At 39.0% G+C, this 25016-nt stretch overlaps 1 protein-coding gene across 6 annotated transcripts in view; it reads left to right on the forward strand.

Moving 5' to 3' along the window:
* ITSN2 (intersectin 2) overlaps positions 1-25016 on the forward strand; it is an 88066-nt gene that overhangs the window by 59753 nt on the left and 3297 nt on the right. For 5 of the 6 annotated variants that reach the window (XM_060785196.2, XM_060785188.2, XM_060785204.2 and 2 more), the window contains 14 exons: positions 741-786; positions 874-995; positions 1794-1890; positions 2735-2926; positions 11677-11798; positions 12819-12925; positions 13897-14080; positions 15912-16010; positions 17098-17265; positions 18582-18794; positions 19342-19463; positions 21989-22071; positions 23678-23761; positions 24092-24265. In XM_060785196.2, coding sequence (XP_060641179.2) covers positions 741-786; positions 874-995; positions 1794-1890; positions 2735-2926; positions 11677-11798; positions 12819-12925; positions 13897-14080; positions 15912-16010; positions 17098-17265; positions 18582-18794; positions 19342-19463; positions 21989-22071; positions 23678-23761; positions 24092-24265 — 1813 coding nt within the window. Of the gene's footprint in view, positions 1-740; positions 787-873; positions 996-1793; positions 1891-2734; positions 2927-4775; positions 8444-11676; positions 11799-12818; positions 12926-13896; positions 14081-15911; positions 16011-17097; positions 17266-18581; positions 18795-19341; positions 19464-21988; positions 22072-23677; positions 23762-24091; positions 24266-25016 lie in introns of those variants that run through there. The other variant, XM_060785240.2, reaches the window with a different exon arrangement.

Genomic DNA, 25016 nt, shown 5'->3' on the forward strand with positions numbered 1-25016 from the left:
TACCATCTGCCAGCTGCAAAATTACCAAGGCCACCTTACTGAGATCTGCACGCATTATTTGCCGATACATCATACAGTCCTAGACACTTGGGAAGTGTCCGACGTGTGATCCAATACAACAGCCAGCAGAGTGATCTTGTCTGCTGTGGACTCATCTTGTTGTTTCTAATAATAATAATAATAATAATAATAATAATAATAATAATAATAACAACAACAACAACAACAACAACAACACTTTATTTATATTCTTCCCTAGCTCCCCAAGGGGACTCAGGGCGGATCACAGTACACATATACAGCAAACATGCAATGCTGCTTGGACAGACAAGGACAGAACAGACAGAAAGGAGGCATGTTATATAGTGTTGTCATCAGCGCCTTGGAAGGTTGTGCTCAAAATCCAGCCAAAGGGGGTGCTGTCGTTCCATTCTCTATGACAGAGAGCCATCAGGACGTCCTCCTTCCTTTTTGGTCACCAGCATTTTTTGGTCTTTTTTCTTTTTTTATGGTGTAATAAAATATCTCCCCTACTTGTTTTAATGGTACCTATTTTTTCTAATTACAGCACAAGCTGTTTTCGAACTGCTTAGGTCAACAGTAAGCTGGGCTTGATAGTCGGCAGCTCATGCTGACCCAGGGCTTCAAACTAGCACCCTTTCTAATGTCAGGGGAAACCTTTACCTTTACTTTATACCTCTTCTGACATTTCTTTTTGATTTTTCTTTTCCTTGTTGTAGAGTTCTGCTACTGCTAGCAAAACAGGAACGTTAAGTAGAAAACCTGGTGAGTATTGAACATTTCATTGTGTGTATGTATGTATGCTTGTCTTTGGCAATGATTAATTTTTCACTGTTATATGTTTTATTTTAGAAATTGCTCAGGTTACCACAGCCTATACTGCATCAGGAGCAGAGCAACTGAGCCTTGCCCCCGGACAGCTGATACTAATTTTGAAAAAAAACTCTAGTGGGTGGTGGCAAGGAGAATTGCAGGTAACAGAGATCGATTCTTACTTATTGGTAACATATTCATAAACATTTTATATCTCCACATTAACAAAATAATATGTCTTTGTGGCTTTCTGTGGTTGTTTTACTGGGTAAAAACAAGACAGTTTTTAAAAGGAAGTGTTTGTTGGCATTTTGAAATAAAGTTCAAAAATCGTTAATGTTACTCGCAAAAAACAAACATTTTAATCCTTTTACACCTACCTTTCAATATAATAGCTTTCTGCAGACCCACCTCACGATCAGGTTTAGTTAACTGCAGATTTGAAGGATTTATATTTACTAGAACACATTCAAGGTTGGAAAGAATGATCTCTATATATGCTACCATTTTGCAGATGTAGATTTTCTACAACGACATTCAGTATCTTTTGTTGTCCAGTGTCCAATTTCATGATACTATATATAGAAAGTTTGCCTTCAAATGAGTTTGTACATTCTTATTAAATATCTAGTCCTCTCAATGTCACTTACAGTTTGCAGTTCAGGCTATATCCACAGTTTAATGCCAGTTTGATTTCCATAGCTCTGCCCTATTGTTTCCTTGGTTTATTAATTTGGTGAGATACTGAGATGTCTGTAATCCATTCTCACGACAGGGAAAGGAGAACAGAGCTATGGCTGTTGACGTGGAATCAAAGCACTATAATTGTGTTGTGTGGATTATCACCTAATATAATTCAACATAGTAGTAGTAAGGAATGTAAGTTTATTTTAGTGTTTTAATGAGGATTGCTCATTATTTGCATTTTGATTAATGACAGTTTTAAATTCTTTTTGCAGGCTAGAGGGAAAAAAAGACAAAAAGGATGGTTTCCTGCTACTCATGTGAAACTTTTAGGTCCAAGCAGTGAAAAGACTCCTCCTGCTGCTGTCCCAGGTGAGTATCTGAAAGCTTACTTATATTTTCCTTAGATTTAGGGGAAAATACATTATATACATTTGTATACATTATACAAATCTACCCCAATAGCTACTTTTAACAAAAGAAGTAGATTATTTTCAATGTAGAACTTGTAAAAGACCCTTTCCTCTCTGCCTACATATATAGAGTGCTCCATGCAGTCATGCCAACCACATGATCTTTACGAACAGCACTAGCTCTTTGGCTTAGCAATGGAGATTAGCACCCCCCCCCCCCTCCCCCAGAGTCAGACACAACTAGACTTAACATCAAGGGGAAACTTTTACCATGTATATATAAACAATAAGCAGGTTTTCAAAAGGCAATCTCCACCTGGAGCAAGCTAGTCATTCATTACACTATGTAACATGATTTTTGTTCCTGGGGTATAAATGTCATTTTATGATTGTTCTATCATATAAATATGGAAAAAGTATATGGAACTGCAAAAACATTTTGCGGAACATTCTGCAGCACATTTTGGTATTGTTTCTCAATTAATATCTCATCAAATGTCAACCAATTCTACATAGTTTGTGGCAGCCAGAGAAATGAAGTTTCTGCAGTATAACAACTACTTTCAAATTAAGTATCACACAATTATACAAGAAATAACACTTTCAAACCAGGAGCAGAACATTTTTCATATTTTGTTACATAATGTTATATGATTCTAACCAGTTACAGCACTGGAATTGGGAAAGCGATAATTAGAAATGGCACCCATTTTTCCTGAATCAGCTCTAGTTGTGAAGCAATGTTTGGCATGTTGGTGCTACTAAATAATGCAATGTAATGTGACAATTTCCTTATTTTCCAGTATGTCAAGTGATAGCAATGTATGACTACTTGGCAAACAATGAGGATGAGCTCAGCTTCTCCAAGGGACAGCTTATTAATGTCTTAAACAAAGATGATCTGGATTGGTGGCAAGGGGAAATCAATGGCGTTTCTGGCCTCTTTCCTTCCAATTACGTGAAGATGACCACAGACTCTGATCCAAGCCAGCAATGTAAGTGAAAAGGCTTTAAGTCAAATATTAATTAATTTTTTCCTCTTGCACCTTTTGGTTTTGGTATAGTAGAATTCCATCGCTTGAATTTACCCTTTGAATATTTGCAAGTGTCTCAATCCATAGATTTTCCCACTTTTTCAACTAAAAAAGTCAAGGTGGCCACTGGATCACTAAAAATATCTTAACATGTTTCACGTGTTCAGTAAAATGAAATGTATCTGTATTCTAGTTGGACCTTGCAGCTTTCCTTAGATGTTGATAGTATTTCCCAAATTGCAACATGTTTATCACTCTTGAGCAGCACAACCTGGCATAAGGACTTGCAATCTTGTGACATGTTTAACACACTTGAACACTCTAGAACCAGATATATGTGAACATTTTTGAGACAAAAGATTTCTCTTGGCTTTTTTCCATGTCCTTAATTTTCATGACCAAAAGCATACTCCTCTATCCTAATGGTAAGGATTCTTTCCCTTCTGAGAGTTTCCCTGAGTTACAACAGGTCGCAGGCGGAAAGAGAAATCACTATTTGTGTTAAAAAATATTGATTAAGCAGAGATGTAGCACTAAATCCTGATCTGTAGACATGATACTTACCCCTTTGAACATTGGTATTTCTTTAAAAAGTAGCACACAAAGCCTAAATACATCTGATGTTTCCCAGATTGGCTGCTAACTTCTTACTAGAGCTGTACTGTGTTCTTTCTTTTAGAGAAAAGGAATAATAAGAATCAGTCTTCCTTATATAACTCTTTTTATAATCACTGAGGTGTGGAGGAGATATATTGTGTGATTTAAGTGCTTCTTCATGCTGAATCTCATGCTGCTGCCCTGTGCTCTGTTTTTAGTGTTGAGGCAAAAAACACACAATTGAAAAACAATATGTTTTGTACTACAAGCCCACAGAAATTTTCAAATAATCGAACAATTTTAGATACTTTTCAAAAACAAAAACAAAAAATCATTCCTTTAATAAAAGCTGTAACTGTTGCAATGACTAATTGGATGTTTAAACAGTAACTTCCACTAATTACTTTCCTAGTGTTCTCTTTCCATTAAATAAACATTGAAATCATTCGAAACAGTCTTCCCACGGGGTTGTTGTGAGTTTTCTGGGCTGTATGGCCATGTTCCAGTAGCATTCTCTCCTGACGTTTCATCCATACCTATGACAGGCATCCTCAGAGGTTGAGGGGTCTGTTGGAAACTGTCTCCCCACATTTCTGCTTTATGGCCTGTGATCAGTTATTGTATGCCAGCCTTTAAGGCACTGAAAAGCAAATTGCTACTCAGGTAGCAAAGAGCTACAATTAGAATTTTTACTATAAACACTTCAATGTGTCAGGATCCTGAGTGTGCAGGTTCTGCTAGCATATTTGTGATCGGTACATTCTCACTTCCAAGTGGATATTTCCAACAATCTGTACTGGGGGGGAAAACAACAGGTCATACAAGAAAATGTGGAAAGTTCTACTTTGTGTTGGACTACAGCATCGCATTATAAGGAACTCTTCAAGTGCAGGGACCTGCCTTTTTCACAAATAAAGTCAAACACTGAGAAAGAGCAAAGCAACCTTGATAACACACTGAAATGTACCACCCCACTTCTTTTTTTGGCATGCTCAGCCTATTTGCCAACTCCCAATGGAGAGAATACATGTCACAGCAGCCAATGATACAAAAAATTTAAGTCCTCCTTTTGGAACCAGGGATTTTAGAATTTCTCGCATCAAGATTTCTCAAGAAAACCTGTTAATAAGAAGTTTACTGTCTTACATTTCCTCTTTGTGTCGTTTATTCCTAATTTTCTTTGTCTTTTTTCTTTTTCTTTTCTTTTTTTAAGGATCCAATGTTGTCTTCCTGGGTGAAAGCACCTCAGAGACCCACTACCCAAGTTTGACTATAACATGGAGGCAGGGTGGACAGCCTGTTCAGACCTCTCTGAAAAAAATCATTGGCTTCGCTTCAATATTAAATCCACTCAAGACTTCAAATTTGGTTCTGTGCTGTAAATTTACAGTCAATTTCTGCAAACTGCTTAGTGGGTCTTTGTGTGGCTTTCTGCACTTTCCATTACGGTTTCTTCTATTCCCTTTATTAGGAACAGTGATGAATGATTAGTGTCCTTGTCAAGTTATCTCTTGACATGGTGCAACTGTAGACACACAAAGACCTACTATTGGTACTTTTTACATGGACAGTTCTGTTCTCGTGATGTTGCACCATATGTTTATTTTGCTGATTTATTATATATCTATCTCTCACAATGCACTTCATTTATGATTACAACCACAGTGGCAGTAATTGGGCGGGGGGCGGGGGGAGAGGTGTGCAGAGATAAAATCAAATCCTATGTGCTTTTTATGCACTTTATGCTGCCACTGTGTCTTCTGGGTTTTAGATCATCTACAGATGTGTGTTAAAACGGAACAGATGCAAGCCAAATCTGGTTTTGTGGCAAGCTTTTTGTGGTCAAAGCTGTGTATGGAAAAGTCTGAAAGTCCCCTACACCTTGCTGTCCATCTTTCAGATTGTGACAGTTTGATCCCTTCCTCCTCTAATGCCCAGTCCCTTCCCGTGAGCCCTGATCCTTCAGAAAGAGAGGCCTTCCCAACTCATAGAAAGCAGAGTCTAGGCCACACTGTGCTCCCAATGAAACACTTTGTTCAGCCTCTTGCGTCGCATACAATCCCAGGCACAATGTTTCTTCAGTCACATTTTCATGGGGCTTTATCTTCTACCAAATGTGTATAGGACCACAATTCAATCCTATACACGTTACTCGGTGGTAAATCCCACTGTGGTCCTTGGCACTTACCTGCTAGTATTTGAGATTGTCACCTAAATAAGATGGATGTATGTGTATTTGAATGGATTGCTTTATCTAATGGATTGTGCAATACAGAATGATTATGTGCCTACATCATGCTAAGAATGAAGTTTTAAACTTCTTTGTATTTTACTGTGATCATTTCTCAAAAAATAATATATGACCAGTATTAGTGAATAGCTCAACCTTCACCTGACAGTACCGCCCCCCCCCCCCCCCACACTTCTTTTCTTTTTCTTCTTTTTGCACATAATAGGACTTTTAGCTGATGCCAGGATGCTACATCAGTACAAAAACTAGTCTGCTAGTCTGTTGTCATTGACTGCCATTGTGATGTACCATCTTAACAAAAAAAATTGACAATCCAATGTTTGGGACAGTAATGTGAAAACAGAACATTACATGAGTGAGTTGCACATTATTCAAAACTGAAATTAGCCCATTACTAGAGTTTTGGTATTTATTATTATTTTATTCCATATATTTATATTCCACCCTTCTCCCCACAAGGGGGACTCAGTGCGGCCTCACATGAGCATCAGAGGATGCTAACAACATAAATACCATAAATACCATAAAAACTACAACTCACAATCATTTTAAAACATTGTACATCATCAATAACCAGAAAAACTTTACCTAATTTGTTTTTGTTTATTGGTTTATTGGCCTGGATTTGTCGCAACGTATTTCCATTATAACTCAATTTAAAAAAATAATATCATTGCATCCTTTATTCAGTGATCCTTTTAGTGCATTCTTCTCTGAAAAATATTGGATGGAAAACAAAATTTTAAAAATTTCCTCTGAAAAGTTAATATATGCACAAAGTAGCAAATCACATTGTTTGCATTAAACAAGGGCTCCAATGTGGTGAGCAAAATAAGTTTTAGATGTGACATGTAAACTAAATCTTTATGAAATCCCGTAATAATCTAGGTTTGGACAACTACAAAACTCATATAGTTATAATGTGCTGGAAATAAGGATATTAACAAAATATCTTTACTTTTTGTTAATACCGTGGCATCAGTATTGCTTTGCCACTAAAAAAACACCATCTGGGCCCACACCTTTTATTTTTACGTTTTACAATATTGCACAAATAAAATCTGAAATAGTGAGTTGCTGTGAGTTTTCCAGGATATATGGCCATGTTCCAGAAGCATTCTCTCCTGACGTACCACCCATATCTATGGCAGGCACCCTCAGAGTTTGTGAGGTCTGTTGGAGACTAGACAACTGGGCTTAACATATCTGTGGAAAGTCCAGGGTGGGAGAAAGAACTCTTGTCTGCTGGAGGCAAGTATTCATGTTGCAATTGGCCACCTTGATTAGCATTTAATGACCTTGTACCGTCAAGGCCTGGCTGGTTGCTGCCTGGGGGGTCCTTTGTTGGGAGGTGTTAGCTGCCCCTGATTGATTCTTGTCTGGAATTCCCCTGTTTTTGGAGTATTGTTCAGGACCAGCTAACACCTTCCAACAAAGGATCCCCTGGGCAGCAACCAGCTAAACATTTTTAGATGATACACTGGTTGTTGAGAGGGCATGCTTGTTGTATTTCAAGGCAAAATTATAAAAAAAGTTCTGTCCCAACTTAGAGAATATGTTTGTATCATAAGGCAAGTTCCAGAAAAGTGTGCACACAACTAAACCAGCTCCCTGTGGGATATTCCTTCCTTCCCCGCCAAGCCCCAAATCAGAGCATCCCAACAATTGCCTCTATGTATGGCACACATCCCAAGCAGTTCTGCAAGCCCCGAAAATTGTTTCCTGTTTGGCATGAATGTCTGCTTGTCCAAAACAAGAAGCCAAAAGTATATGATCCTAAGACTTCAGGTGTGCATATGTTGCCTCTCTGAATTGTGGTTTTTAGCTTTAAATACGAATGGCTTTGCTCTTGCAGCTTTTTGTGTGCGGTTAAGACTCATTTTCATGCAACTACAGAGAATTACAGTATATAATCGAGGCAATTTAACACAATCATTTGGGGGGAGAAATTGCTCCCCATTCCAGAAATAGGATTATTTTTCTAGAATGATAGTCATGAGACTCTCACAAGAGTAGGGGGAAATTAGGCATTCGGTTCTTTAGATGAACCTAGAAATTAACATCTAATGTGATTAAGCATTCTAAGGAACACATAAGCTTGCTTGGGACTGTGTGATATTTAAGTCATGAAAACAGCAAAAAGAAAATACTAAACTATTTTCTTTACAAGTAGAAATGTAACAATTAAATTTTGTTGATTTTTATAAAAAAAAATATAGTGAATCACACCAACAAATTGTGATTTGCTGATTGCTTTATTATATCACAGTATTTGCCAAACAGTATCTTGTGGCTTATATTACTTTTCTATCCAGTTCAGCTGTGAGCTGCTTTTGATCCATCTGTTACATGAATGCTGACAGACCTCTCGTTGTAGTGGGTGATTTGGGCTGCTACAGCATAATGCTGCTTTAATGTAATTGAAATTTAACTCTTCACATATCATAGTGTTGAATGTTGCCTTAATCTACATTTTGTTTTAGGGCTTTCTCTTATTAAACGTTTGGAAATAATCATCAGTGTTTCGTCATGCAAACACAGCAAATGCTGCGCATGAGGTCATTGTTGTTTTTTAAAAAAACTGGAAATAACTATGCAAACGTATTTTATTAAAAGGTCACACAGAAGAATATATGTGTGTGTGATTTCTTTTCCATCATGATTAGCCTAATTGGGTTTATCTCTGGGAGTAATTTCATACATTCAGATTCAAACAAAGCCCAAAGCTCTTCAAGACAGTTTGAGACCTTCTCGGGAGGAGAAATTATTTTTTTACTTATTTATTTACAGTGCTTATATTTCGCCCTTCTCACCCCGAAGGGACCTTAGGGCACGTCACAGAACACATATATGGCAAACATTCAATGCTGATTTTACACGGTGCAGCAGCATAACTTTCTTTTTTCAAAACTTAATAAAACCCATTTTATGAATCAGATTTTTTTTTTATAATGTAGGCGCATACCTAAAGTTTTGTTTTACGTAGTTTTGAAGATCAAATTAGGTAGGTGACGTCCCCCATTCTCCATACACTGAGTAAACCGATTTCTGGCATTTGTCATGACTCATGCCAGCATAGCAGGCGTTATGTTGGCAATTTCTTCCTGGATGTTGGTATTCAAATCTTGTAGGGAAAAACCCCATAGAAAAAAATCACAAGGGGCCAAATCTTGAGAGCGGGCCGGCCACTCCAAATCGCCCTTAATTGAGATGAGGCGCTCTGGGAAGTGGTCCCTCAAAATAGCCATCAATGCTCTTGAAGTGTGTGCAGTTGCACCATCTTGTTGGAACCAAATGTCCCCTAAGTCCAACCCATCTAGCCATGGGGAAAAAATTCCTGTAACATGTTTACATACCGGTCCGAATTCACTGTCACTGCGACTTCAATTTCCTCAAAGAACCAGGGACCAATAATTCCAGCTGAGGAAATTGCACACCACACTGTGATTTTAGGTGAATGCAAAGGCCTTTGATGCAATTCTCAAGGATTGTTGTCAGCCCAGTAGCGCACGTTTTGTTTGTTGATGGATCCACAGAAATGAAAATGGGCTTCATCACTAAAAAAACAATAGCGTCCTCAGGAACGACTTTGAGAAGAACCTTGAAGTTCCTCCGAGAATTGAAGTCACGTTCGGAAAATTCCTGCACAATTGTCATCTTGTAAGGATGGAAATGAAGATCATAATGAAGAATTCTCCTCACAAAACGATTGGAAAGTCCAAGGGCAGATGCATGTTTGCGCGAAGAACGTCGTGGTGATCGGCAGTTCAAATCTGCGGGGTGGGATGAGCTCCTGTTGTTAGCTCCAGCTTCTGCCAACTTAGCAGTTCAAAAAAATGCTAATGTGAGTAGATCAATAGGTACTGCTTTGACAGGAAGGTAACGGTGCTCCATGCAGTCATGCTAGCCACATGACCTAGGAGGTGTCAATGAACAAAGCCGGCTCTTTGGCTTAGAAATGGAGGATAAGCACCACCCCCAGAGTCAGACTTGACTAGACTTAATGTCAAGGAAAACCTTTACCTTTACTATACTACTGATACATAATATAATCCCTGTTTATGCAGAACGTGGTTTCGCTTCCCTGTGATTTCACTTATTCGCTCAGGGCCTCCTATATAAACTACATCCCCTTCTTGATAACTCTGTTGTTTGTCCCATTGAAAAATAGTAAGGTTTGCTATTATCCATGGTTTCATGTACCCATGCAAAGTTCAGGAACATATCCCCCATGACTATGGAGGTTTACTATTCTAAAAATATTAATTTCAAATGGTATAGCCTAGAACTCTGTCCAGGATCCTATATTACACGTGACTTACATAAAAGCCAACTAAACTCATGCAACTTCCACAGTGTTTGCACAAAGAGGAGTCAGAAATGACAGGAGGAGGGGGCTGCCAGTTCTCAGTCATCCATGGAAGCTGGACATTTGAGAAGTTGGCAGCTATGGCCCTTCTACACTGTCATATAATGCAGTTTGATGCAGTAAAACTGAATTATATGAGTATAAACTGACCATATAATGTAGTGTAGATAGAGCCTATAAGCTCGCACCGCTATGTTTTCTCTCCTGTTACCAAGACACCTGCCTTTCCCCCTTCTTTCTGATCTTTTCCTCCTCTGTCACCCAGAGGAAAGCAGAAAATAACAGTTTCAAACATATTGCTATTTTATTTAATACGCCTCCAGCTGTATTAAATAAAACAGCAATTTTAAGCTCTTTTTGGAAGGTGAAAATAAGAATGGGCAAACCTCTCTGGAGGGGGTATTCCACAGCCATGGTGCCACCACTAAAAAGGCCACTTGTCTTATAGGTGCCTCAGTGAAAGACTGCTCTTCAAATGGGAAAACAAGTCAGTCTTTTGTTGGACTGATAATGTTTATTTATTTATTTATTTATTTGCTACATTTATTTATTTGCCGCAGGCAACTCGAGGCGGTTCACAAGGCAATAATTCAATGCCAGCAGCATCATAAGAAACATTTAAAACATTTAAAAACATTAACATATCAATTAAAACCATAACAATAGTAAAAAAAAAATCATTTCGTCTCCTAGATAAAAATATAATCCGATCTCATAGTCCAATTGTTCCATAATCCTATGTCTGTTACACTACCTTTTCAAACACCTGCTTGAAGAGCCAGGTTTTGACTTTTGTTTGGGAAAAAATCTAATGATCTAATGTCCCTGGGAAGGGTGTTTCATAGGCGAGGGGCCACCACTGAAAAGGCCCTGTCTCTTGTCTCCGCCAAACGTATTTGTGACACAGAGTCGAGAGCAGGGCCTCCCCAGACGATCTTAACGTATAGATGGTTCATAAGGGGAGTTGCGTTCGGACAGGTAAGTTGGGCCAGAACCGTTTAGGGCTTTATAGGCTAACGCCAGCACTTTGAATTGTGCCCGGTAGCAAACTGGCAGCCAGTGGAGTTGGCGCAACAGAGGAGCACCGCTCCCGTTAGCAATCTGGCTGCCACGCATTAGACCATTTGAAGCTTCCAAACAGTCTTCAAAGGCAACCTCACCTAGAGCGCGTTGCAGTAGTCAGTTGACAGTTTATTAAACTAGCATCCTATACTAACATGATATAAAGAAGATTTTAATAAACACTTCCCATAAAGTTCTTGTATCATAGCATTGCACTTATCACACCCACATTTTCTACATTTCTGGTTGCCCTTCCTATGAGCTTCATGAAGTATGTACTCTGTCTGCTGCAAATATGAACAAAGACAATACAAATCAGCGTCTTTCCCGGTATTCATCAAAGGATATGATATCTTTTTAGCCTATATTTTTAGCATTAAGTCAGCAACTCGGTGACATGTTATGACATGTTTTGTTTGTACTGTTTTGTAGGGTGTGCTGATCTCCAAAGCCTCGACACAATGCAACCCATGGAAAGGAAAAGACAGGGTTACATACATGAATTGATCCAAACAGAGGAGAAATACATGGATGACCTTCAACTTGTTGTCGAGGTGAGATTTGAGGGGACAAAAAAGTTATTTATAAAATATGACCTGTCATCCCTTTTTGAGTATTGAAATCTTTTATTCAGAGATAATCTATGCAAGGCAATCTTTTACAAAAATGCATAGAATTTAGAATATTTTTTTAATTCTAAGACTTACCAAATGTCTTAAGCAAAGGACAAATTAGGTCACCACTCACTGATTTTTAAAAACATACAATTGTTAAAGTAACTTTGTAGGAATTCTCATTTGCTGCCACACAGAAAGTAACAAGATGTGGCCAAACAAAAGATACATTTTCGGTTCTGACAATATTTGTGACAAGGAAAAAAATCTTTATAGTATTGACCCTCTGAGCTACTTTTTTTGTTTTTTAAGATCTCCTTCACATTCTTGTTTGATCTTTCCCAGGCGTTTAAGGTATGAAGAATGTTGTTGTTCATTCGTTCAGTCGTTTTCAACTCTTCGTGACTTCATGGGCCAGTCCACGCCACACCTCCCTGTCGGTCGTCACCACCCCCAGCTCCTTCAAGGTCAATCCAGTCACTTCAAAATCTTCCTCACATTGTCTCCAGTTCTCATCTTCATCTGCAGCAGTGATTCTCACCCTGTGGGTCTCCAGGTGTTTTGGCCTACAACTCCCAGAAATCCCAGTCAGTTTTCCACCTGTTTGGATTTCTGGGAGTGGAAGGCCAAAACATCCACAGACCCACAGGTTGAGAATCACTGCCCTAGATGCTTTCTAGTTCATCAAAAATATCTTGTAAATGTCAGTGCTGTGGGTGAGGTAGTGATACAATTGCTGCACATCTGAACACGATTATTTTGCTGCTGCAGGCAGTGTAGAAAGAGAGAGTAGTGGAGAGAGCAATTGGTTTTTCATGATGTATTCTTGAAAAAAATCTATGCATGCCTGGTTGCGCATCATTTCCATTATGGGAGAAAACTGGGTTATGAGTTGGGAGATTCTGCTTTTGTCCGTCTCCTGCTAGGGTTCCATCTCTTCTATGTCTTTCTGCTTTGTAGGTTTTTCAGAAACAAATGACTGAATCAGGCTGTCTCTCAGAAGCTGAAATGGGGTTAATCTTTGTCAACTGGAAGGAGCTCATCATGTCAAATACAAAACTGCTGAAGTAAGTGCTGCCGTTGTTGCATTATATTTTGTCCCATTAGCTCTCTCAATCCAAAAAAGGTTGCACTCCCTGTGAAAGATCAGAAGTAGAATCTGGGAACCTGGACTGACCTGATCTTTTGATATCTCTGGATTCCTGCATGGCAGTGGAGATGACAAGCGCCTCTGCATCAGCTGTTACTTTTCCTAAATCAGCTCGACTTGGAAAAATGTTCTTTATGTGGGACTACACTAGAGATTTCCAGGGCCATACTTGAATAACATCGAGAAATTATAGCTTCTGTGAAATGCAGCCATTAAAATGATTTATTTATTTATTTATTTATTTATTTATTGTGTCAGAAGCAAATTTAAGAACACAAAGAAAGTTATAAACTTGGCATCATCCTAAATGTCCTTTGACCAGTAGCTGGCCACTTGGAGTGCCTCTGGTTTTGCTACAAGAAGGTCCTCCATTGTGCATGTGGCAGCGCTCAGACCGCATTGCAGTAGGTGGTCTGTGGTTTGATCTTCTCTGCACTTGCATGTTGCAAATTCCAGTTTGTAGCTCCATTACTTAAGATTGGCTCTGCAGCTCATAGTCTCAAAGCACAGTCTGTTCAGTGCCTTCCAAGTCGCCCATTCTTCTGTTCCCTGGGGAGAGTTTCTCATCCGGTATCAGCCGTGGATTGAGGTTCTGGATTTTTGCCTGCCACTTTTGGACTCTTGCTTGCTGGGGTATTCCTGCAAGTATCTCTGTAGATCTGAGGAAGCTGTCTGAGACCTCACAACCTCTGAGGATGCTTGCCATAGATGCAGGCGAAATGTCAGGAGAGAATGCCTCTAGAACATGGCCATATAGCCCGAAAAACCTACAACAACCCAGTGATTCTGGCCATGAAAGCCTTTGACAATACATTGTTTCTTTACTGATTCTTTTGAAAGCCCTTGAATTGAGCCACTATGCCTGTATTTGTTTTATTTTACTTGTAGAGCCCTTCGAGTTCGTAAGAAAACAGGAGGGGAAAAGATGCCTGTGCAGATGATTGGGGACATCCTGGCTGCTGAACTGTCCCACATGCAAGCCTATGTCCGCTTCTGCAGCTGCCAGCTTAACGGGGCCACCCTGTTGCAGCAAAAGACAGACGAAGAACCAGAATTCAAAGAGTATATGAAAGTATGCTATTCTGTTCCTTCTTAAACCTTTCTCTTAAAGGGGTGGGTGCAGATATCTCTGTTTTGTTTTTGTTTTTGTTTTCCATGTCAGGAGCGACTTGAGAAACTGCAAGTCGCTTCTTGTGTGAGAGAATTGCCAGTCTGCAAGGACATTCCCTAGGGGACACCCGGATGTTTTAACATCCTGTGGGCTTTGCTCATGTCCCTACATGAGAAGCTGGAGCTGACAGACAGGAGTTCACCCCGCTCCCCAGATTTGAACCGCCGACCTTTCAGTCAGCAGTCCTGCCGGCTCCAATATCTCTGATAATCACCGTTATTAAATTGGAAACCAAGACTTGGGAATATGTGCTCCCATATATTAAAGATGTGCTTGCAATTTTTATTACTGTGTTTTAATTGCTGCGAGTTTATTTTGTTTGATGTGTTATTTGTAATGGTTTTTGTATTGGACTTTTATTTCTTGATATTTTATTGCTGTGTTCTTTGTATATTGATGTATTGTATTGCTTGGCCTCATGTAAGCCGCCCCGAGTCCCCTTGGGGAGATGGTGGTGGGCTATAAATAAAGATTATTATTATTATTATTATTATTAGCTGTACCCGCCACGCGTTGCTGTGGCCAACCTTCCCCCCCTCTTTCTCTCCTTTATTTCTCTCAATCCTTCCCTCTTTCCTTCCTTCCTTCCTTCCCTTTTTTTCTTTCCTTCTCTCCTTCCTTCCTTCCTTCCTTCTCTACCTCTTTCCTTCCTTCCCCTCCCTTTTTCTTTTTCTTCTTTCTTCCTTCTCTACCTATTCTTGGACTGTAACTCCCAGCAGTCCTCCTGATTGATCTATCTACCTACTAACTATATCTATCTAATATATATATATATATCTTATCTATCTGGAGAATTGCTGGGAGTTGCAGTCTAAAAATAGGAAATAGGAAATATGGACAGATTGGGATGTTTTCGTATATGCGCTGTATCGTCATTTATCATTTTTGGATTTTTAGGTACTTTCTGCTGTTTTTTGGGAGAGGTTTATGAGTGATGGTCACTCATTGGTCTGTTGGGGGTGTAGAGTCCAAATTTCATGTCAATTTGCCCAGTAGTTTTTGAGTTATGTTAATCCCACAAACAAACATTACATTTTTATTTATATAGATTAGCCATCCCGTGCCATGCGTTGCTGTGGCCTAGTCTGTGTATATATGTTTTTGTGTGTATATATGTGTGTGTATATTTGTTTATATGTGTGTTTGCGTGTGTGTGTGTGTGTGTGTGTGTGTGTGTATATATATATATATATATATATGTGTGGTTTTGTGCATGCATTGTAATGTATTTTTTTTGTTTTTTAGCTTTTGAAGTCTCTTCTGCTGTGTTTTTATGAGCTATGGTCAACTGTTGGCCTGAGAGGTGTCTTGTGTCCAAATTTGGTGTCAATTCATCCAGTGGTTTTTGAGTTATGTTAATCGCACAAACGAACATTACATTTTTATTTATATAGATTATTATTATTATTATTATTATTATATCACTTCCCTAGCATTTGAATGGTTTTTAAGGAGTCATGTTGGGAAGGAGCTCCTTGTGAGGAATTTCTTTGGTCTGTATTCCAACTGTATGTGTGTGTATAGATCCAGGACGTTCTGGATCTAATGGAGCCTTGCTTCACATCTTGAAAAAACAAAGTGTTTGTTTCATCCATCTAATAATGCACCCTTCTCTCTCAAGTGTCATGTTCCCTATAGATATGACAGGCATCCAATATCCATTCCTTTAAGAATTCGACATCAGTACAAATAATGCCACCGTGTCATTTAAAAATCCTGCTTTAACTTGCAGAAACTGGCATCAGATCCTCGTTGCAAAGGAATGCCACTCTCCAGCTTCTTGTTGAAACCTATGCAGAGAATTACTCGGTATCCACTTCTCATTAAGAGCGTGAGTATCCAGTTGCTTGCTCTTTAAAATGCTAACTGAAATAAGAAACTAAGGTGCGCAGAGAACTGTAATTATACTTAAGAACATTTAAATAGTGGGTTTTCTTTAGAATTATACTATACTAGCCGTCCCCTGACATGCGTTGCTGTGACCCAGTATGGTGATCTGGAAAATAATGGGAAAGTGTTGATTTCTAATATATGTAATGTATGTTTGTGGGTAACATAAAGACGATAAAGTGTTGATGTGGAGATTGTCTGGTTTGCCTACTCTGGAACATGCAATATATTATTGTCCTTCTTTAGGGGTCCCTTTCAAAGCTATAATGCTTCAAAGCTATAATGCTGTGTGTGTATATTTGTTTATATGTGTGTTTGCGTGTGTGTGTGTATGTGTGTATATATATATATATATATTCACATCTGTGTGTGAATCATATCTATTTATATCTGTGATTGGAGGGCTTTGATAACGTTTTCTTGCCCCAGCGAAGGGAGTTGGACTGGATGGCCTTAAGTATTTTCTGTTGGTCAGGGGGGTTCTGTGTGGGAAGTTTTCCCCAGTTCTGTCGTTGGTGGGGTTAGAATGCTCTTTGATTGTAGGTGAACTATAAATCCTAGTAACTACAACTCCCAAATGTCAAGGTCTATTTCCCCCAAACTCCATCTGTGTTCATATTTGGGAATATGGCATATTGGTGGCACGTTTGGTCCAAATCCACAGTGTTTTCTGGATGTAGGTGAACTACAACGCCCAAATTCAAGGTCAGTGCCCACCAAACCCTTCTAGTGTTTTCTGTTGGTTAGGGGAGTTCTGTGTGCCACCTTCAGTTCAATTCCATCATTGGTGGAGTTCAGAATGCTCTTTGATTGTAGGTGTACTATAAATCCCAGCAACTACAACTCCCAAATGACAAAATCAAGTTTTTTGAGTGATGGTCACTCCGTGGGTTAGTAGGTGTCTTGTGGCCAAATTTGGTGTCAATTTGTCCAGTGGTTTTTGAGTTCTGTTAATCCCACAAACGAACATTAAATTTTTATTTATATAGACTTATTACAACCTTCATTTGCTCTTTTTTCCAAACAAGATTCTGGAAAATTCATCTGAAACACATCCAGATCACAATAATCTGAAGCTAGCCCTTGACTGTGCTGAAGAACTTTGCTCTCAGGTTAATGAAGGGGTGCGTGAAAAGGAAAATTCTGACCGACTCGAGTGGCTGCAGTCCCATGTGCAATGTGAAGGCCTTGTGGAGGTAAAGTGTGGCTGGGCACTGGCTGAGACCCTCTCGCTCTATGATCATTCTATGGTTATGGCTTTCATTGCTTTTGTTTTAAAAGCACTAAATGACACCAACACAGTCTGTATATTTTTCCCCAGTTGGTAATTTTAATATGAGAAATGCAATTAATTATAAGGAATAGCTGACGTCTCACAATTTGTTCTAGGCTCACATAGGTATACTGTTTAAATCTGTGTGCCATAACAGCCCAAAGTGTGCCAACAAATCATATTTAAAACTGGGAAAGATTTAGTAATTGTTTTAAGGGGTTGTTTACAATCTTCTGCATATTTTAACTTCTCTCTCAGGCCCCTTCTACACTGCCATATAATCCATATTATCAATGCAGATAGTCCACATTCTCAGCTTTGAACTAGATTATATCAGGGTTCTTCCACACAGCCCAATATCCCAGAATATCAAGGGAGAAAATCCCACATTTTCTGTGTGTGGACTCAGATAACCCAGTTCAAAGCAGATATTGTGGGATTTTCTACCTTGATATTATTGGATATAGGGCTGTGTGGAAAGGCCCTCAGTCTACACTGCCATGTAATCCAGTTCAAAACAGACAATCTGGATTTTACTTGGCAGTGTAGATCCAGTCCCAGACAAACAAAAGTCAGAGGTTCTTCTCTTGCTTCAAAGTATCCGGAAAGGGAACGTGTTGACATCCTACCTCAATTGAGTTTTAATTGTTTTAATGATTATTTAATGATAATTATTTGATGCACCTGCTTATTTTAATCCACTGTGTGACGTATTGTACTGTTTTTCTGTTTAAATTTTTGCTTTTGTTTATATAGACATTGAATGTTTGCTTGTTATCATGTTGGAAGCCTCCCTGAGTCCCCTTGGGGAGATAGGGCAGGTTATACATATATTATTATTATTATTATTATTATTATTATTATTATTATTATTAGCCAGCCGTGAAGCTCAAAGTCTGCCAATAGTGCAAACAACAGCTGGAAGGTTTAACATTTTGATATCAGTAGGAATCTAATTAAAAGAGCTGAATTTTTATAAAGCAATAGAACGGAGAAGTGAAAGGAGGAGTGTTGCCCTACTCACGTGCCTTAGGATCAAAGCCAATAGTTAAATCTGACTAAAAGCTTTAGCCATAGTGAATTAAACTTACTTAAAAGTTGGCTTTTCAATTTCTTGATAATGTGATGCGTCTACTCTAGTTGGGATGAACAATTGCATTTGGGCCTAACTTTGTTTTTGAGTAGAATGGTTTGCAATGGCAAGGTGACACCAGTGTGCTGGTTTTCTCTCCCATTTAGCAACTGGTTTTCAACTCCCTGACCAACTGCTTGGGGCCACGGAAACTGTTGTACAGTGGCAAACTGTATAAGACAAAGAGCAACAAGGAACTCTATGGCTTCCTCTTCAACGACTTCCTGCTACTCACCTATATGGTCAAGCTATTTGTCTCTACTGGATCAGACAAACTTTTCAGCCCAAAATCCAATTCGCAATTCAAAATGTATAAAGGGGTGAGTGAAGTAAACAGTCAAATAAGACTGCCAAGTAATAGACAGCCATTAATCTTTGCTGAGGAAAATGGAAGGAAAAAGGAAGAGGGGCTGACCAAGGGCAAGATGGGTGGATGGCATCTTTGAAGTGACTGGATTGACCTTGAAGGAGCTGGGGGTGGTGACGGCCGACAGGGAGCTCTGGTGTGGGCTGGTCCATGAGGTCACGAAGAGTCGGAAACAACTGAATGAATGAACAACAAAAATCTTTGACAACTAATGTTTAAACGTGACTACTAGTAGTAGTATGTTTTATTGATTAGCCCATCAGCCGTATCAAAACACTTTAACAACTATTTTATGAATAATTTTTGGATTTGATGAGTAATTTTTGGATTTCATCCCCTCTTATTTTTTAAGTTTTGCTTAGAGAATCACCTTAAATCATATAAGTTGTATTGTTTCTGTTGCTTCCTTCACTCTTGCCCCATTCTTGCCCATTTGAGAAACAGTTCATGTAATCATCATTGTGGCTCAGTTTATTCAAATTCTTCTTTGTTTCTTCTAGCCTGTTTTTCTAAATGAAGTCTTAGTAAAACTGCCAACTGACCCTTCTAGTGACGAACCAGTTTTCCACATCTCCCACATTGATAGAGTATACACGCTCAAAACAGACAGCATCAATGAGAGGTGAGCCCAAATATTGTTGTCGAAAAGATGTTTGGGGAGCTTGGGGTGACGGCTTAGAAAAACAGGTGTCTGAGGAACATGGGTTGAAGCCCAGAAGTGTATTTTGGAAGGTTCCTATGCAACCTGGTCATAGAAGTGGCCATCAGAACTCCACATTGTGTCATAATGAGTTTATATTAAAGGACAAAATGGTATTTTCCCATAGATTCCAATTATCATAGAACTGGATTTTATTATAGCTGGGATTCTCAGGGCAGCGTGCCCACAGAAGTCTCCCGTAGTGGCCACCAAGTTGCTAGCTTTTCCAGTATTTAAAAATATGACAAATTGAAATAATCTTATAATCCAGATGAAGGCATGGCACATAGTGGTGTCCAGTGCCATCTAAAATGAGTAAGTCAATAAACTGGGTGGGAGTGCATGTTGTTAGGCAAGAGCACTGCTTCTTAAACTGTGGGTCCCTCCCAGAAAATCAAGAGTGCAACTATTATACGAGGAATCTTTAAATACTGAAAACAGTACAAGTAAAAGAAAGGAAGAGTGAATAAAAAGAAAATATGCAACTGAGAAAAAATAGGGGTGCGACTATTATGAGATGAAATACATCATATATTACAGTGGACCTTTGTTATCTGCTGGGGTTTGGTTCCAGGACTCCCTGTGGAAACCAAAATCCATGGATGCTCAAGTTCTGTTACATATCATTGCGTAGTAAAATGATGTATCTTATTTAAAACTAGCTGTACCTGCCACGCGTTGCTGTGGCCAACCTCCCCTCTTTCTCTCCTTTTTTCCCTCTTTCCTTCATTCCCTCTTTCCTTCCTTCCCATCTTTCCCGTCTTTCCTTCTCTTCTTCCTTCCTTCTCTATCTCTTTCCTTCCTTCCCCTTTTTTCTTTCTCTTCCACTGTCTCTCTTTCCTTTTTCTCTTTCCTTCTTTCCTTCCCTCCCGCTTTCTCTACATCTTCCCCCTTCCTTCGCTCCCTCTTTCCTTCCTTCTTTCCCTTTTTTCTTTCCTCTCGCCTTCCTTCCTTCCTTCCTTCTCTAACTTTCCTTCCTTCCCCCTTTTTCTTTCGCTCCCTCTTACTCTCCTTTCTTCCTTCTCTACCTCTTTCCTTCCTTCTTCTCTCTTTACTTCCATGCTTCTTTCCTTCTTTCTTTCCCTCTTTCTTTTCTTTTCTTTCTTTCTTTCTTTCTTTCTTTCTTTCTTTTTCTCCCCTTTCCTCCCTCTTTCTTCCCTTTTTCTGTATTGTCATTTAGCTTTTCATCATTTAGCTTTTTGGGGCTTTTTAAGTCCCTTCCTTCCTTCCCATCTTTCCTTCTCTTCTTCCTTCCTCCTCTCTTTCCTTCCTTCCCCCCTTTTCTTTCTCTTCTGCTGTCTCTCTTTTCTTCCTTCTCGCTTTCCTTTCCTTCCCTCCCTCTTTCTCTACATCTTCCCCCCTTCCTTCGCTCCCTCTTTCCTTCCTTCTTTCCCTTTTTCCTTTCCTTCTCTTCTTCCTTCCTTCTCTATCTCTTTCCTTCCTTCCCCCCTTTTCTTTCTCTTCCACTGTCTCTCTTTCCTTCCTTCTCTCTTTCCTTCTTTCCTTCCCTCCCTCTTTCTCTACATCTTCCCCTTCCTTCGCTCCCTCTTTCCTTCTTTCCTTTTTCTTTTCTCCTCCCTCCTTTTTTCTCTAACTTTCCTTCCTTCCTCCCTTTTCTTTGCCTCCCTCTTTCCCTCCTTTCTTCCTTCTCTACCTCTTTCCTTCCTTCCTTCTCTCTTTGCTTCCATGCTTCCTTTTACCTTTCCTTCTTTCTTTCCCTCCCTCTTTTCTTTTCTTTTCTTTCTTTCTTTCTTTCTTTCTTTCTTTTCTTTCTCCCTTTCCCTCCGTCTTTCTTCCCTTTTTCTGTATTGTCATTTAGCTTTTCATCATTTTGCTTTTTGGGACTTTTTAAGTCCCTTCTACTGTGCTTTTCAGTGTTTTTATGAGTGTAGGACATACATTGGGTTGTTAGGTGTATTGTGTCCAAATCTGGTGGTTTTTGAGTTCTGTTAATCCCACAAATGAATATTACATTTTTATTAATATAGATGGCCAAATAAAGGTTTGCTCGATCTATGGTAGTTAAAGTGACGTCAAACTGCATTACTTCTACAGTGTAGATGTACCCCTAGTCTCTGGAGAGGCAGAAAACAAGCCAGTTCCATATTTAGTTTGATATTTTTTCCAGATATTTAAACATGGCTTATCATGTTCCCACTTAACCTTCTATTCTGCAAGCTAAACACACCCAGCTTCCTGAGCCACTCATGCATTTCTAAATTGTTTTAAATTGTTACTGGATTTCCTAGTTACCTTTTGCAATTTGCACTTAACGCTGACTCATTGTTCAAAATAGTGTACGGAGTACTTTCCATTGTGTTTTGTATTTATCTTGGGAGCATTCCAATCTTTTTGGCGGCCTTGTCTAATTTAAATGGTTAATTAATGGATATAAATCTGTTGTGTGTGTTGTGTTTTGTTATTAACACGACTCCTGACTTTTGCAGAACTGCCTGGGTCCAGAAAATTAAAGGAGCATCTGAACACTATATTGAAACTGAAAAGAAGAAACATGAAAAGGCTTATCAAGGTGCTGATTTATTATTATTTGCTTGGTATTAAAACTAGATTACCACAAACACTGCTAGAATCCCAGTCTTCATGGAAAGATCCATCAGTGGTTTCTTAGCACTGCTTCTTGTCTGAATCCAAACTGCCAGATACTCTGACTCACAATTACATTTTCTGACTTGTAAAGAAACCCTGGATTCTTGCTGAATTCTTTTTTTCCCACTTAATCCAGAGAAAGTAAAACTAATGATATAAACAGGAGGTATTGTCGAAGGCTTTCATGGCTGGAATCACTGGGTTTTTGTAGGTTTTTTCGGGCTATATGGCCATGTTCTAGAGGCATTCTCTCCTGACGTTTTGCCTGCATCTATGGCAAGCATCCTCAGAGGTAGTGAGGTCTGTTGGAACTAGGAAAATAGGTTTATATATCTGTGGAATGACCAGGGTGGGACAAAGAACTCTTGTCTGTTGGAGTTAGGTGTGAATATTTCAACTGACCACCTTGATTAGCATTTGATGCCCTGGCAGTTGTTTGGTGTGCCTTTTTTGTGGCTTGTTAGTGCCTGGGACAATCTTTTGTTGAGAGGTGGTTAGATGTCCCTGATTGTTTCCCTTCTGTTGTTTTGCTGTTGTAATTTTAGAGTTTGGTGATCTGGAAAATAAAGTAATGAGAAAGTGTTGGTTTCTAATATATGTAATTTTTTTATGCTTGTGGGTAAACAGTATTTCTTGTTGTTTCTTTGTCAGTGTTGATGGGGAGATTGTCTGGTTTGTGTACTCTGGAACATGCAACATAGAATTGTCCTTCTTTAGGGTCCCTTTCAAATCTATGATACTATATCTCTGTGTGTGTGAATAATATATATCTATCTATATCTATGGCTGGGTGGCTCTTTATCAGGAGGGCTTTGATTACGTTTTCTTGCCCTGGTGAAGGGAGTTGGACTGGATGGCCTTAAGGCAGCATTTCTGTTGGTCATGGGAATTCTCTGTGGGAAGTTTGGCCCAATTCTATTGTTGGTGTGGTTCAGAATGCTCTTTGATTGTAGGTGAACTATAAATCTCAGTGTCTACAACTCCCAAATGTCAAGGTCTATTCCCCCCCCCCCCCCAAACTCCATCTGTGTTCATATTTGGGCATATGGAATATTCAGTCCACAGTGCTCTCTGGATGTAGGTGAACTACAACTCCCAAACTCAAGGTCAATGCCCACCAAACCCTTCTAGTGTTTTCTGTTGGTCATGGGAGTCCTTTGTGCTAAGTTTGGTTAAATTCCATAATTGGTGGAGTTCAGAATGCCCTTTGATTGTAGGTGAACTATAAATCCCAGTAACTACAACTCCCAAATGCAACATCAATTTCTTTGAGTGAAGGACATACATTGGGTTGTTAGGTATAAGCTGTCCAAATTTGGTGTCAATTTGTCCAGTGGTTTTTGATTTATGTTAATCCCACAAACGAACATTACATTTTTATTTATATAGATATACCTGGGGTTACGTAAAAATTTCTCTGACCAAAAGGGATCCCAGTGGGAAAGTTTAAGAAGCCCTGAGCTGCGTATTTTCCTGCCAGCTTCCATCTTTATTCCAAGCTTTTAATTAGTTCCAACTTTCTTTTTCAGCTCGCACACAGAAGAGTTCAGGAATAGGACGCTTGATGGTGAATGTAATTGAAGCAACTGAGTTAAAAGCATGCAAATCAAATGGTAATAATTTTCGGATGGATCTTCATAGGTTTAGCAAAATAATTCAATTTCAACTAACCGAGAGATACAGAATTTCAAGTTATAAATAGCCGATGTCAAGAACAATTTTGTGAGAAAAAGATATATAACGAGCAGCCATACAACTAACAAAATAGTTCTCATTGTATTGTGAATAGACTGAAGGTAGAGTTAACACTATGTAAAGTGAACGCTAAAAAAAATAAATAACTCTGTTGGAAATTGAGCATTTTTACTGATAAGTTGGTTTGCTTGTATTATTTTCTTTTAAAATAAAGGTTTCATATATCAATTTCCCTTTTTTATGTTAAGGAAAAAGCAACCCATACTGTGAAATCAGCATGGGATCGCAAAGCTATACCACGAGAACACTGCCAGACACTTTGAACCCAAAATGGAACTTTAACTGCCAATTCTTCATCAAGGATCTTTATCAAGATGTGCTGTGCATCACCGTCTTCGACAGGGATCAGTTCTCACCTGATGGTATGTGCAGCATTTTGTCAATGACGATGAACATTATCACTCTTTGACCCAAGCTGGTAACTGGAAATCAATAGCAAAAATCTACCAATGTTAATTGTCAATTTTGGGAGAAATCAGGGACATAAAATCCCATATTTCTTACCACCATTACTGTAATCTTTCTGATTAGAAATATATCAGAGACTAGCTATCCCCTGCCATGCATTGCGGTGGCCCAGTATGCTGATCTGGAAAATAAAGTAATAGGAAAGTGTTGGGTTTCTAATATATGTAATGTCTTTATGTTTGTGGTAAACAACATTTCTCGCTGTTTCTTTGTCAGTGTTAATGTGGAGATTGTCTGGTTTGTCTACTCTGGAACATGCAACATAGAATTGCCCTTTAGGGCTCCCTTTCAAATGTATGATACTATATGTCTCTCTGTGTGTGAATCATATCTATCTATCTATCTATCTATCTATCTATATCTATGGCTGGATGGCTCTTTGTCAGGAGGGCTTTGATTACGTTTTCTTGCCCTGGTGAAGAGAGTTGGACTGGATGGCCTTGAGTATTTTCTCTTGGTCATGGCGATTCTGTGTGGGAAGTTTGCCCTAATTCTGTCATTGGTGGGGTTTATTTATTTATTTATTTACAGCTTTTATATTCCGCCCTTCTCACCCCGCAGAGGACTCAGGGCGGATTACAATGTACACATATATGGCAAACACTCAATGCCAATTTTGACATACAACATATACAGACATAGACA

This window comes from Anolis sagrei, chromosome 1 (assembly GCF_037176765.1).
Source record: "Anolis sagrei isolate rAnoSag1 chromosome 1, rAnoSag1.mat, whole genome shotgun sequence".
Taxonomy (NCBI): domain Eukaryota; kingdom Metazoa; phylum Chordata; class Lepidosauria; order Squamata; family Dactyloidae; genus Anolis; species Anolis sagrei.